The sequence below is a fragment of the Alligator sinensis genome, unplaced genomic scaffold (assembly GCF_000455745.1).
Source record: "Alligator sinensis unplaced genomic scaffold, ASM45574v1 scaffold833_1, whole genome shotgun sequence".
NCBI classification, from domain to species: domain Eukaryota; kingdom Metazoa; phylum Chordata; order Crocodylia; family Alligatoridae; genus Alligator; species Alligator sinensis.
Genome location: NW_005842475.1, coordinates 964,129 through 979,297, shown reverse-complemented (window position 1 = coordinate 979,297; position 15,169 = coordinate 964,129). Strand labels below are relative to the sequence as shown.

The 15,169-nt window shown below is 42.8% G+C and overlaps 1 protein-coding gene across 1 annotated transcript in view; it reads right to left on the bottom strand.

Annotated features, from left to right (window-relative positions):
* Positions 1–15,169, bottom strand: part of INPP4B (inositol polyphosphate-4-phosphatase type II B) — a 554,084-nt gene that overhangs the window by 242,149 nt on the left and 296,766 nt on the right. Inside the window, exon 8 of the mRNA XM_025212602.1 lies at positions 1,663–1,713. Coding sequence (XP_025068387.1) covers positions 1,663–1,713 — 51 coding nt within the window. The remainder of the gene's footprint in view (positions 1–1,662; positions 1,714–15,169) is intronic.

The following is a 15,169-nucleotide window of genomic DNA, read 5'->3' as shown; positions in this document are numbered from 1 at the left end:
TTAGCCTGAGCCACTGAAGGCATGTGCTTGCATTTCTGGGATGTCTGTCTGGTTACAAATATGGTTTAGCCTAGCCAGGATAAACTAACCTGCAAAGACTGAATCAATTCAGGCTCAAGCTTTTTGAATGTTTGTCCCTAGCCCAAAAGCAAACTCCCCTGCTGCCCTATAAAACTATGACTTCTGGAACACTGTGACCCACACTTCCTGAACCTGCTGCTTCCTGTACTTGGGAAGTACAAGCTGAGCAAGAAGCAGGAGTGAGGCATCCGCCACCCCGCCCTTAGGCAGTGCCTGGGAAACATGCCCTCTTCACCTAGCCCATATTATGTTACTGCAAGTGGGGTTAAGTTCTAAGGTACTGTTTGGGGAATTGCTTTATTACTTATTACTTTAATATTTTATCTGTTTTTATATTTTATCTTGTTTTTATTGTAAGCCACCATGAGCCTTTTTGGAGAAGGGCAAATCAAATAAAATCAATAAATAAATACTGCAGATGTTTCCACTGTGGAAGAAAGTGACTCCAGATTTTTCAAAATGCAATCAGGGGAGCCTCTGGGTTCTTACATAACAAGGTTGCCACTTCTCAAACCAATGGCATTTCAGTTTTATTTGTGTTTATCAAGCCCTGACATAGAAGCAATAGCCCAATTCCTCCCTAAAAGTAGGCCCCTTTTTAAAAGTAGGGCACAGCAGTGGGCTTTAGACAGATCATCAAAATTACTTAGTAACACAACAAAGATAACTGTTATAGCAGTGGTAAATTTATCCTCTGCTTCATGCTGGGAGCATCTACATGAGACATTTACTGAGGAGTAGACTAGTCAGCTCCACAGTAAAAGTCATGCATCTACACATGCACCCCTATTAGACTGTAGTAAGCTATTTAACTTTGCTGCAGGTGTACTTCTAAACACAAGTGCTATCCTATGGCGGTGTTCATTATTATGCATCTACATACATGTAGATGCTGACAGGGCTGTTTCAGTGAGGGTGATGCCTGCTGGCTAGTTCCGCACTGGAGCACCCTCATGCCCCAGCCAGCCCCACCGCAATACACTGTGCTGTGTATGTGTGTGTGCAGCGGGGTGGGGTTGGGGAGCAGCAGCCCTGGTCTGGCACAGGCCCCTGGGGCCCCCTGCCAGCAGGGGCTGCTCCAACCCAACTCAACATGCTATGGCTCCACACACACATTCAAACAGCATGCCCAAGAGCAATAAACTCCAAGATTTGTTGCTTCACATTAATGGCATGTGTAGATGCACCCCCTGAAAACTAAAGCCCATGCTTATTCAGATAAGTGTGATCCCAAATTCCATACCTAACCCAGTTAGTTATATGATAATAGCAGTATTCTAGAAGGCTTCAATGAACTGAGATTAACTTTATATGAGCAGGATTTTCAGGAGTCAAGGAATAAATGCACTCAAAGCAAATCACTTATCAAGTCTATTATTCCTGTCAAGAACCTCTAAAAAGCTACCCCACCTTCCAATAGAAACTGAGTCTGTTAGCTCCCAATAACCCGATAACCATCTAGAAGCATTACATGTATTTTAAAGTTAGAGTGTGTCTCTTGTTTGAAGAGGGCTGAGGAGGGGGTGAAGGGGCAGCGGTTAAGCTGTCAACACAAAGTGAAATTGAACAGAAAATGCTCACCCCAGCATCTGTTCTTGGCTCCTTGTTTTCAGACAGGACATTGGTGCGGACCTGGAAAAAACAAACCATAAACCATCTTGGTATTTTTTTAAAGGGAATAAAAGAAGCTACACATGGATTTTCTTCCTCTTCCTTCTACCTTTTTTGGGATCAGGCCAGGCCCAGGTAATTTCTGATAATTTAATATTTTCTTTTAATAACTTAACGCTTCAACTTTTTTGGCCTCTTATCCAAGTCCTCTTTTGCAATAACCCATTTGTCATTCCAAAACCTACCATTTCTCCACAGGAGACAGAGCTGTGCTCAACTGCTCCCCTCATACATTAGACCTTTGGTAAAAATAACTCTACAGCCAGAAAAGTGTTTACAGGGTTTTTTTTACTTAGGGTCACTCTTAGGAAATGATTCATTCATATAATGCAGGATGATGTCATGACAAGGTTGGGCTGTATTGCAGATTCACTTATCAAAGTACATACCTTTGGGCATACACACTTGCACACTACCTCTTCATAACCCAAAACTTCCTAAAATGTTTCTAAACCAGTTTAGTTAAACTAAAGCAAGTACATAAACAACCACATGTATTTCAACTTAAGAGCAGGGTTTTGTTTTTTTTAACTTAACCCTACTTCTACAGATTGAGCTGAATCAAAGTAAAACAGAAATACGAACTTCTGTTAACATACCTGTATCTGTTTTATTACACTGATTTAAAAATAATTTAGTTAAACTAGTATAAGCAGCAAGTCTAGAAAAGTCCTTAGATTGGATTTCAGTTCTAATTAAATCATAACCTATGCTGTTTACTCTCTAGTAACATACATATGGCAAAGTACAGAATATTCTTCCTGGCCCTACGGGCAAACCTGTTTTGCCCTACTTCTTTCAAATCTCTTCAAAATTTCCACTTCTCCCAGCATGTTTGTGATTTCAGTGGGGATACTGTGTACTGTAAACAAGTAGGTATTGCTATTTCTAGTAAATGTTCCTTTCTCTTCAGTAGAAATACAAACCAAATCAAAATTAAGTTCACTTCCACTGACATAATGGCAGCCTGGCCATTATGTACTCTACTGCAACAGATGGGTAATGTTCACATCAGGAAACAGCCTGATTCCCTACCTCACCAGTCTATTCCATGTCTTCTCATATCCTTTACCCCAGGGCATTTCGTGATTAAGTAGTCCTTAAGTTCCTCCAAGGATACACGCTTCCCATTATCCCTGGTCCTTCTACAGAATGAAGCAGCATGCATGACTAATTTTCATTTTCCTGGCAAACACCAGGGACAATATGGCCTAATTTTAATTTCAATAACCTGCTTTGCAATGCTTTGTAAGTATTTTTACTACCTAATTTTCGTATGTATAAGTTAAAAGTAGACTACAGTGCTTATTGCAGAGTTAAAATTGGTAACAGAAGTCAAACTATGGCTACGGATGAAGCAATTTTATTGAGTTAAAAGGAGGATGGGAGATTTAGGGCTAAATCCTCTTTCACTTTATGTGCCTAAATGGCATGCATGTAGCTATGTAACTACAACTTTTTCACATACACAGTTCTGGTTTCTGTTGCTTCCATGTTTTAGCCCAGTGGTAGTCAATATTTCTGCCTTGCAGGCCTGATGGAAAATACCCTGACCATCTGTGGGGCAGAGCTGGCAGGCTGTCCTGACTCAAGGGCCAGGGAGGGTTTGCTGGGGTCCCAATTAGGCCACACAGAGGGAGCCGGGGGCAGGGGCAGGCCATCCCCAACCCAGCCCTGTTGATGGGAGAAAGTGGGGCCCAGCTGTGATCTGTTGTGCTGGGGACAGGAGGCATGGCCCAGCTCCAACTCAGCTATGGGGGACATGGGAATTTAGAAGCAGGGGAGAGTGGCAGTATTGCCACATCAGCAAATTTTCCCCCCTTGGAGAGTCCTGCAGGATGGATGCCATGGCTCCATGGGCAGCATGTGGCCAGCAGGCTGGAGGTTGAGCACCCCTGTTTTAGCCTATCAGCATAGTGATTGTTAGGGCACGTGCCCAGGGATCAAGAGACCCTGATTTTAGACTCCTCTCACCAAGAGTGGGTTTGACCCTGCATCTTCTGCTTCCCAGCAGTGTGCTCTAATGACCAGCCCAGAGGTCAGGCATTAACCAGATCCCTCTTCAACTCTCCTCTTGAAACTGACCCACTTCATCTTGCATTTATATTTACTGGAAAAGAAGCAGAGAGATTATGGAAGTTTCTTCCTCGTTGATCTAAAAGGGTTCATGCTATCCTTCTCAGACCAAGTGTAAAGTGCCAAAAACTGCAGTTACGTGGCTGTGTAAGTTCCCCTGAGGCATGTCAAGTGAAAAAGGATTTAGCCCTTACTACCGATCAGTTGATGCATAGTAACTGCATCACCTCTTTTATGCAGCAAGTGACAGCCAAGCCAGAACCATGTCTCCCTGAATGAAACAACCACTAAATTGCAACATTTTGGATTCATCTTAGCATGGGATAAAGTGGACATGCAAGAAACAGTTACCATGATGCATAGTAAGGCTTCCATCCCCTTCTACTACTATACTTCTTTCAACTGTCCACAGCCTGAAACTGAGTAATATCTTTCAAAGCATTTCTATTATAGTTAGAATTTATAAACTGGAAGAAATCTTCTTTAAAAAAATGGCAATTTTAATCTGGTTTATTAATTTGCCAATTTAAATATGAGAAATACTGTTTCCTTAAATGTACCTGTTTTAGAGCAGTGGAACGCAACCTATCCAGCCCTGAGGAGTAGTGCAGGGGTCGGTCTACAGGCTAGATCCCATATTAGTCTGTAGATGTGACTGCACATGCCAGCCTCGTCCCATGCACCGGGTCTAGTTGTGAGGTAACCCCACATGCTGGCATGATCAAGTACATAGGAGTAGGCCCATGGGACCCCGCACGAGCTAGAGGTCAAGTTGTACAAGCTCTCATAGGTTGAGCACCACTGCCTTAGAGCAAGGAGATGTTGATATTCCCTAGTAGTTACTGTACTGAGGAACATTTTTTTCACAAAGTTTGAAGATACAGGATGTTACCTTTCTTCTACTGAAGATCAAGTCATTTGGGCAAGAGAGTAGCAGATCAGGCACTTGTACACTGGATGTCACCATGGGCTGCCAATCCCCCACCCCCTGTCCCCTGCTGCTCCAATCCCCTCCCTGTTCTGTGCCCTCTGCTTACCAGGTACCACCAAAACCCATAGCTAATGCCAACAAAGAATGACAAATTTGGCAGCAAGGGCATGGATAAGGAGGCTTCAAGTGGTTGCTTTAATGTAGTCCAGGGGTCAGCAGCCCTTGGCATGCGTGCCAAGCATGGCACGCAAGGCCATTTTGCTCGGCACACCACCACCAGCCCGAGCTCTAAGCACCTGCTGCCAGCCATGGAGCCCAGGCTGCTCCCAAAAGGAAGCTGGGAGGCTGCAAGCCCTGCTGCAAGCAGACCAGGCTCCATGGGCCGGCTGCAGCTAGGAGGCTGCAAACAGCTGTTCCAGACTCTGGCATGTTGGCACTCCAGCACCTTCCAAGGTTGACATTGTGGGTTTTTTGGCACTCCAGCCAAAAAATGTTGCCTCCCCCTGATGTAGTCTTTTTAAATTGCTGTGTTAATGCAATCACTTCAACATGCAACCTTTAAATTGCTGCTTTAACATGACCCCCTGTAAGCCAAAGCTGATCTTGGCACGTCATACTTGGTCCCAATGCCATAGGCTGCTGACCCCCAAGCTGAACCACAGTAGGACATTATGTGAATATTTTTCTGGATACCATTTGATAGTTTGGTACAATTCTTTAGTAAAATATTGCCAGTTCAGAGGAATATAATGTCAACTACATAGTTTATTTCAGTTTCTTGCACAAAAATGAAATGTTTAAAATTTAAAGCAGTTGTAAACACAATCATGGCTTTAACACAATAGCACAATGTTTTACAGGAGAAAATAAATTCATGTCACTTCCTCTTAAGAGATGTTCTACTTAAGGAGCTGGGAAGAACAGAAGTTAGAATACGTATGGTCCTTTAAAGAAAAGCTTTTGTATCCATTGGAGGCTATGGTTAGCATGCATTTTTAACAAGCTAAAATTAGTGTAATACATTAACATTTAAAAAGTAACATCTGGCCCAGGGTTGTAGTAATGCAATTCCCTAATCTTATATTTCTTTAAAAAAAACAACAACTTAAATACTTAAAAAATAATCTTAATTAAAAAATAATTTGCTTAAGAACTACTATGCAAACTCTTCTTTATCACTGATTCCTATGCAGTTGCATTGGGCAACCAGACTCTCCAGTTAACAAAATGTCTGAGGCATGTGCAGTTTTAAGTCCTTGTTTAAATCCCACTGAAACTGAAGCTCAGCTAATTTGTCAAATAGGCAGACACATATTCAAATAAAATAACTATGGGTCTTATTCTGCAAAGTGATAAACGTCCTCTACACTTGCTGCAGTATCATTTCCCAGGTAAGGCTTAGAACCTGATCGGATTGATCCTTGTGCGGGCCGCCTCCCGATCCCATCCATGTCGCCATGTGCGAGCTGGGAGCGATATGCAGACCCGTCTTTGCACACGTGGGCTGTGGCCAGCAGCCCGGGCACACGGGGTCAGAGGAGACCGTGCAGCGGCAAGGCACGCACGGGCTAGAATTAGTCACAAAGGCGTAGTGGTTGATTTAAAGATTATTTACTTACACCCAAGATGGTCGCAGTGTAGGCTGGACAGTTTCCCAGGTTCAGCTCCGCTTAAATCCTCGTTGGAGGACTACGACAAACTCGGTTCTTGGGCCCCGGAGTTGTTAAGGCTCCGCAGGTTCGACAATTTCTTTCCCACAGAGTTGTTGAAGCTCTGTGGGTTTGGTTCGGCTCTCTGGCCCCGGAGTTGTTAAGGCTCCGTGGGTTCGGCAATTGAGTATATAGGATAGGGATACGTCTAGGATTGCGCTCGGCGATGGGGAGAGGCCAGAGGCTGGTTTGACCTCTGTTGACTTCTTAAGAAATGCGTTGGGTTCGTAAGGATCCACAGCGCTTAGAGATCTTCGCGCTCTCCCTCTCGGACTCCAACTGCTTTCTCTCCAACTTGGGCGGAAACCACCCAAGCTCTTTATACGGCTAGCAAGCCAATTGCTAGCCGCCACGTGTGCATAATTTAACACAAGCCAATAATGGGGCTCGAATTAAAATACAAATGGCGGGAACTCCTTTGCACCGTGCATTTCTGAGATGCAAAAGAAATGCACCATGCAAAGAAAGCTATAAATTGGCGGGAAAATTCTCCGTTACACCGGAGTTCTCCTTTGCAGCAGAAAACTCCACCATGCAAAGAAGCTGCAATTTGGCAGGAAAATAATTTAGCAGTGCCGAAGCACACACAAAACAAAAATCACAACTTTGGGTTGTGACAATCCTTAGAGGCATGTGTAAATGAAATGATGGTCTCAACTCAAGAGAGCACTTAAATCACCCTTTTTGAAGAGCTGCTTGCAGGTACTGGGTAAGAGGAGCAAGGGAGGCAGAGTCTTGGCAGAAATAAATATGTATAACAAATATGTAAAAAACCAGCAAACCTACAGAGTTGACTTCCTTGCAGTTTGTAGATACATTTTATGATTACATAAAATTAATTAAATAAGGGAAACAATTTCTCTTGAGCTGAGGAACTGCAGAGAAACAATTTTAATTAAACCCTAAGTCAGAGCTTTCCAAACTTTTCATGTTGGTGACACACTTTTTAGACATGCATCATTTCGCGACACAGTAATTCAGTTCCGGGGGAGGGGCCAAGGGAAGCAGACGCGAGTAAGGGAGCTCCGTGGTGCCCTTCCGCAAAATTTTCTGCATTTCGTGCGACACACCTACACACTGCCGCCGGCACACTAATGTGTCGCGGCACACAGTTTGGAAAGCTCTGCCCTAAGTATAGCTGAGGGATTAGTGGGAAAAGTTATTTACAATCCTAATTTGCCAATTCTAATTTGCTTTCTAATTTAGCCACATTCACACACTTTTACAAATAAGTTTACAATGTATAAATGTGCAAATTCATTTTTATTAGAACAGCTGGCTGCTTGTGAGCAAATATCTATATGAATAAGACTACATGGAAACATTTTTGTGGTGGCTGTTTAAAAAACTTTCTACCTAGACTTTTTAATGAAATATGGATTTTTAATTAAATGACATTTTTGTGCCAAGCATCTGTTTCCATGGAAACATTAAACTTTTGAACAAAAAAAATCACCTAAAAACAGAACTATTTTGATTCAGATGTCACCATGGTGCCTCCTGGAATGGTAGTTTTGCTGCTTCATTTCCCTATTCTCTACTATGTTTTGGGTTTAATCCTACTATGGGACAGATTCCATCTGTCATGATACACTGCAGCCTTTTTTAAATAGTCACAGAAAAGTAACCCATACGACAATACAGAGAACAAATGACAAATACTCAAAGCAGCATCTAAATATGAATGGGTTATTTTTCAGAAAAACCACAGACTGAAATAAATGTATGGAACTGTTCAGCTAATATTTATACATGATGAACACACATGGCAACTATTACTGTGAAAAGTTCCCTGAGCTCTCATGCCAAGTCATGAAGATTAAGACTAAACAAATAAGAATAAGCATTTTAAAACATATTATGCAAGTAAGTTGTCATTACATTTTTTTCTCCTTTTTTGCATCTGTAACAATCCTGGCATGCCTCAGGCAGTCTGTTGACCCCTGGCATGTTGCCCTAGCCTGCTTACCTTGCTGGCTACCTGGTACACTCTCCAAGCTTTCCTGCTACAGCTTGATGTTACGAGAGTGGGAGACTTTACTTGTTTAACCACATTTCATCTGAGATCCTTTCACTGCAAAGGAGTTCTTTGTCTCTCTCTCTCTCTCTCTCTCTCTCTCTCCCCTTCGTCTTCTCTCTCTCTCTCTCTTTTAGAGTTAGTGTTGGGTAAGTCTGTGTATGCCTGCATGGCTGTTCTGGATTGTGGACATCCGCTCTATGCTTGTGCTGTATGTATTGCCTTCCCACTGGTCTTGCCCTAAAATACCCACACCTCCCTTGCCAAGCAACAGTTTAGAGCAGAGATTCTCAATCAGTGACACAGCACCCCAGGGTGCCTTGAAATCCTTTCAAGGGCACCGCGGGGTGCAGCATAATGTTAGTACTGGTAGATGCAAAGATGATTCACAAGATAAACCCAGAGACTGCAAGTAGAAATCCATAGTTGTGGTCTTTCTGAGTTCTTTCAATGGAAAAAATGCTCTATTATTTTTCTGTAATAAAAAAAAAAAAAAAAAAAAAGAGTGAAAACTAAAAGCTGGCATTTTCCTAGGGGTGCCATGAGCTTATCCAAGAGTGCCTTGAGACTAAAAAGGTTCAGAACAACTGGTTTAAAGCCCTGAAAAAGCTTTTACAGGGTCCTTGGACTTTACCACCACTGACAGAGTTTCGGTGCCTCTCTGGGCCTTTCTTGTAAGTCTCTAGGCTCACTTGGTACTTTTCACAATCCTCTGGCCCCTTTTTAGAGGGTTAGCCTGCAGTCCTCAGCCAGGCTACAGGCCCACAGAGTTCAGGCTCCTCTCTCTTGCATTTCACAGTCTTTAGCAGTCTTACAGGAAAATCTACAGCACCTTCTCCAGGTGCCCTTAGTGTCCCTCCAGCCCTCTAGCCACACTGTGGATTTCAAACAGGCACAGAAAAAAAAGGAGCAACACAAATGAGTATAGAAATTCTTGCAGGACTTTCCTCACTCTACGGTCTGCAGAGCTCCTTCTCTGAGCCTGGCAAGGACCAGTCTGAGGCCCTATCAATAAATCTGAGATTATAATAAGGCCCTTGGGCCCCTCCTCTTCATCTACCCAATTTGCCTGTTTCCCAGTAGGCTGCAAGAGCTTTTTTGTGGGACTCAGGTCAGTTTCAGTTTTTATCCAAATAGTTGCCTGATGATAATGGCCCGGAGTCCTGCAGCTTTCTGGCTGTGCTGCTTGGTGGTGCTCCCAGTCACAGAAGTAGGAGCAGCAGCCCTGTAACTCAAAGTCTCTGGGTTCCCATCAGCTCCTATAGCACCCTTGAGCCTGCCTGCAGCTCTTCATTGGGCCCTGGAGCCTGACAGCAGCTCTTACAGGGCTCTGGAGCTTGCCCCACATTAGGCAAACTAGGTTCTTCTTGAAGGTCCCTTATCTTTCTCTGGCCCTCTTTTCCTTAGCAATTGGACATGGGCCTCATTATGGCTAGGGACAGACATTACACATAAACCAGTTTAAGTGATCAGAAACTGATTTAAACCTGTAACAGAACAGACCTTTAGTGCACATAAGCCAGTTTGAAAATGGCTGAAACCAGTTTGAGATAAACCTGGTTGAACGCAGTATCAGATTTAACTGATTTGGCTCAAACCGGGTTATGCAATGTTTGTCCCAGACCCCTTGCTGATTTAAGATAAATCAGAGTCCCTTAGCATCCCAGTTGCTTTGCAGCCCTGGGCAGGGCTCTGCTCCAGCCCAGCAGGGCTGGCCCCCTCTCCTCTACTTTCTGGTTGGACTGCAGACTTATCCCTGGCTTCCTCCTGTTCCCATCCCCCTCCCACCACCCCCTGATCAATCAGGGATTCCCCCCTCCCCTCTGCCTTACACAGACACCTCTCAGCATTAGCTGGCATACCACATGCTGGCTACGGGATGTGCTGTGGGAGACAGGACAAAAGCAGACAGGACAGTGTTCGCTTAGGGCTTTTTGGAGCTAATCAACAGGTAGCTGGTAATGTCCCTCCGTCCCTTCCATTGTTTTGTTTGATGGGATGATAAATGCTAACAACTCCCTGTTTAACTCCCTGCTGTGTACCTCAATGCTGTTATCAACAGTGAGGGGGCACAGGACCCCTCCCTAATCAGAGTGTCCTGCCAGGCCCTGGCCATCCCCCACCTCAGCTTAGCATTGTAGAAGGGAAGGAAGGGCTGCTCTAGTGCCCCCCCCTCCCCCCCAGATTATAGCTTGAGCCACTGCAGGCATGTACCTGCATTTCTTCAGTCCAGAGGGGATGTCTTTACGTTTACAAACCGGTTTAGCTTAGCCAGGTTAGACTAACCTGAAAAGACTGAATCAATTCAGGCTCAAGGTTTTTGATGGTCTGTCCCTAGCCTATAGAATCTCATCATAAGTAGCAATTCCCTCAACATTCTCCATGGGATCACTAGAACACATCTAAACTGTTATTTACATCTATAGACAGATTTTTAAGCTTAGATAAACATTACATGAGGAGAAAAAGATTTTCCCCATAATTTGCTCATGCTTTTCAAAGTAAAGTGTGATGCACTGAGGAAATTTTTTGCTCAGAACTCACACAAGATTAAGCTCGACTAGAACAAATTATATTATCTTTTCACCAGAGACAACAGGTTTCTAAAGACGGTCAAAAGGTAAGTATGCTATGGGGCAGCTCTCTTTCAGTGGTTCTTGCCTTAGTATTGAAATTGTCACTAGTACAAGTTTTCATTATGAGCATTTTAATCATAGAAAAATCAGCATTTACATTAGAATACTCATTCACATGCCTTCATAGTGCACTGAGCTACCCAAGTCTTAAATGCCTCTTTGGATAAAAGTTAAATTCCGTTTTAATTAGCCTCCTATAGTAGAAGATAGAGGCTAATTAAACAGGACATTTTTGGTCATTCCTAGCATACTACATCACATGTACACCATGCTAGTGTTCAACTTACTGAACCTTTACCATCACTGACACCTCTTCAGAGTTATACAAGAATTAGTATAATTAAAAAAGAATATACTTTTTTTGTATACCTTCAAACATGCCACAAGTAGTTAATTCAAAGTGGAAGTGAAAGAAAATTTCTCATTTGAATATTTTATGCCTGACCTTAGTTCAAGCCTCTACATTTCATTTTATGACTGAAGACTTGATTGTAAGTTGTGCACTTCATTTTTTAAAAGTTAAGTAACCATTTTTTAATAGTTAAGTACTTAAAAGTTAAGTAACCCAAGGGCCTTATTATAATCTTGGACTTATTGATAGGGCCTCAGACTGGTCCTTGCCAGGCTCAGAGAAGGAGCTCTGCAGACTCTAAAGTGAGAAAACCAAATTCTGCTCACTGTTACATTAACATAAATCTAAAATAACTCCACTTGCTTTTAGATTGCATTCATGATATTTATTACTTTGGGAATTTAAAATGCATTAAATTATTAACACCTATTTACTTACTGAAGTAGTCTCATAATAATGACACTTTGACATATTTAGGCATTATAAGAACATGTCATAAAGCAGCATAAGATACACTGTTGAAAGATATGCTGGACTGATGGCCTACAATCTAGGATACATTAGCTCTTTCTGGGAAGTCTCCCAGAACCTTTTTACACTCATTGGAGTTTCCTTTCTCACACCAATATTCTCTGGATCTGCTCTGAAAGAATGGATTAGCATTTCCCTCTTCAGTTATTTTACCAGTGGGCTGTGGGTTAGAAATGCAGCTGACACAACCAGCAGCTATAGCTTTCCCCAAATGTTAAGGTAATAATCATTAGGGCTGTGCAAAGCTTTAGGTGCTGATTCGATTTGGAGGAGATTTGACTGAATCTCCAAATCCAAATCGAATCAGGAGATTAAGAAAAAGGTCTGAATAGATTCAAACATCTCCAAATAGATTTGGAAACAATTCAGAGAGCTTCAGAGATTTGGGCAGTTCCCGCTCACTGCTGCAAGGAGCTGGACCCAGACTCTGTGCTGGTAAGTAGGTGGTGGGGAAGGGGGGAGGGGACCATGGGGGGGACCCCCACCAGACCCTATCCTTGCTCCCCCAGGCCCTCTGAATACCCCCTGACCTCTGCCTGCTCCCTCAGCCCCACCATGGCTGCCCTGCCCAGTTCCAGCTCCCAGCTCTTTAAATAAAACAAAAAAAGCTGCCACTCACTGACTACTGCCAGGTGGGGGGTGATCTCTGCTGCCCCCCACTGCCCTTCCACAAGCCCCTCGACCCCCACCCACTCTCCCAACTCCCCCCCTCCACCATGGATGCCCTGCCCACCACAGCTCCCAGCTCTTTAGGAAAAGAAAAAAAAAGACCTGCACTCACCGGATGCTGCAGAGGCCTTGGAGCTTCTGGGAGCTCATGACAGAGCACCCCATGCAGTGTGAGGCAGTGGGGATCATCCCTCACCTGGCAGGACTTTTCTTCTTTTTTTAAACTGGGAGCTGGGGCCGGGTGGGGCAGCAATGGGAGGAGGGCTGGGAGAGAAAGAAGGGGTCGGGGGGCCCATGCTAGAGCCCCCCTGTAGCATGGGGGAGTGGGGATCCCTCCCTCCCCGGCAGGAGCCGGAGAGTTTGGGCCTTTTTTTTTTTTAAAAAACTGCGAGCTGGGGCTGGGGGGGGCAGCCATTGATGGGGCTGGGACAGCAGGCGGGGATGGGGCCTGACTGATTCAGAGATTCAGCCGATTCAGCAGTGGCTGAATCTCTGAATCAGATTTCGGGTGAATCAATTCAGGACAGTGATTTAAATCACCGAATTGAATCACTGTCCCCCAAATCGGCTGAATCTAAATACAAAGTAAATACTAGCCGCTTTGCACAGACCTAATAATCATCTGCCCTTAATGCCCTGGAATTTGCCAGCAGTAAGACATAGTACAGCCTCTCTCTTGGACTTGAACAGCCAGAATACCCTTTTCAGAATTCTCTCTGAATCTGTCCCTCCATTTACCCCTTTCCTTAAGTCTCAACCTAGCTATAACCTATAAACCATGAACCAACTGTATTATATAAGTAGCAAGCAATACCGCTATCGCTACTAAAACAATAAATGAAGCAACTGTCATAATAAATATAACAGAAATGATCAGATTGTTGCACAGATATAAAACTGTCCCAGCTATCAGACTCTAAGAAAACAGGTATTAAATTCTAAGAAATCTTAGTATGTGTTGGGAAGCAGTTGGGAATTAAGAAAGGTGAATATTCAAGTGCCAAAAAGATCTGTTTTAAGAATGAATAAGCTTTTATGACGAGGAGAAAGCATTTGTACTAAGGTGAAGACATTTGTTTAGGATACAAAAATGGAAGAGGTAACTTAACTCAGAACAACTGTATGGATCCTATTGGTTAGCATTTTGCAATTCTTGTATTTTTCATACAAATGTATTAAGCCAAATTTAAGTCCTGAAACCACAAGTTGGAGTATCACGAAGAAAAAAAGGATTACAAAAAAGAGCACTCAAGAGATGTAGAATTTCTAAACTACTTTACCTACTACACCAAAATGTTAATTAATTTTCCCTCATATTAATACAAGATCATTGGGTTTTAACTTAATTATGTTGTGTTTTGTGCTGGAACAACTGAAAAGTTACTAAACAGTTCACATGATATAATTCTGGCGTAAAATAAATTTTACTTAAATATTATTGGTTAGGCACTTGTTTACAGTGCAAGTTGTTAAGAACGTATTTAATAAAGGGCCAGGACTTTACAAGTTTCTCTTTACCACAATGCCTTAATTCAAAATAGAATTAGATTTTGCCCTCGTTTCAATTTGTAAAAAATTACCTAAAATGCCATTATTTGGTGGTGATTAAAAGTTGGATTATAGCTTCTCTTGTAGAAGATGGAATAAGAAGCTTTCTTCCATAAACCACTGGCCTGAGGAGTGGCTAGAATTTCTCCTACCCAAGAGAAATTTACAGGATAGACTGTGGGGAGTCCATAAGAGGTGGCACAGACTGCTCTCCACCCCAGCCATCATGCAATTGTATAATCTCTTTTGTTGCAAGGTGTGTTCCCATGTTCTCCTCTAGACACCATGTGTGTCTGCACCATCCCTAGACTCAGGGCACTGGCTAAACAGTAGAAAGACTATGAATAGCACTGGAAGTTTTGCTTGAGTGAGAGCTTGAAGAAAACAGGATTTAGGCCAACTGTATATGAACTATAAAGAGACAAGGAAAATCCATTTTCAACTTAGGCTACAAACAGGTGTGTTTATCGCAGGATAAACTATTTTATCCTCGGTCAAAATACACTCCTTCAAACATCCATGTCCATTGTCCTAGGATAAATCTTTAAAAGGTTCACAAGATAAGAAGTACTAACATGTTCTCCCAGGGCATTCTGAATCAATGGCAGAAAAGCAAGAGTGCATTCAGCTCCTCACTAAACTCTGATTAGAAGGGTGATAATTATGCATACACACCACTCTCAGGACATTTCTGTTCTAGAACAAACACAGGCACAGCTTGTCCAGGGACAAAAGCAGTGTCTGTTCCTAGCCCTTGAGAAGCAAACTGTGATCCTAGACCTCCAAAATTAAAATTTCATGTTTCAGAAATTATACAGTTAGTAAGGGACAACCTCTCTCATAATTTGTTTGCCATTTCCCAGAAATAAAATTACTAGAGAAACTGGATTACAGACATATTAAAAAAAGAAAAAAGTACCGTTTGTCCCAAAACATGTTCCCATAAAA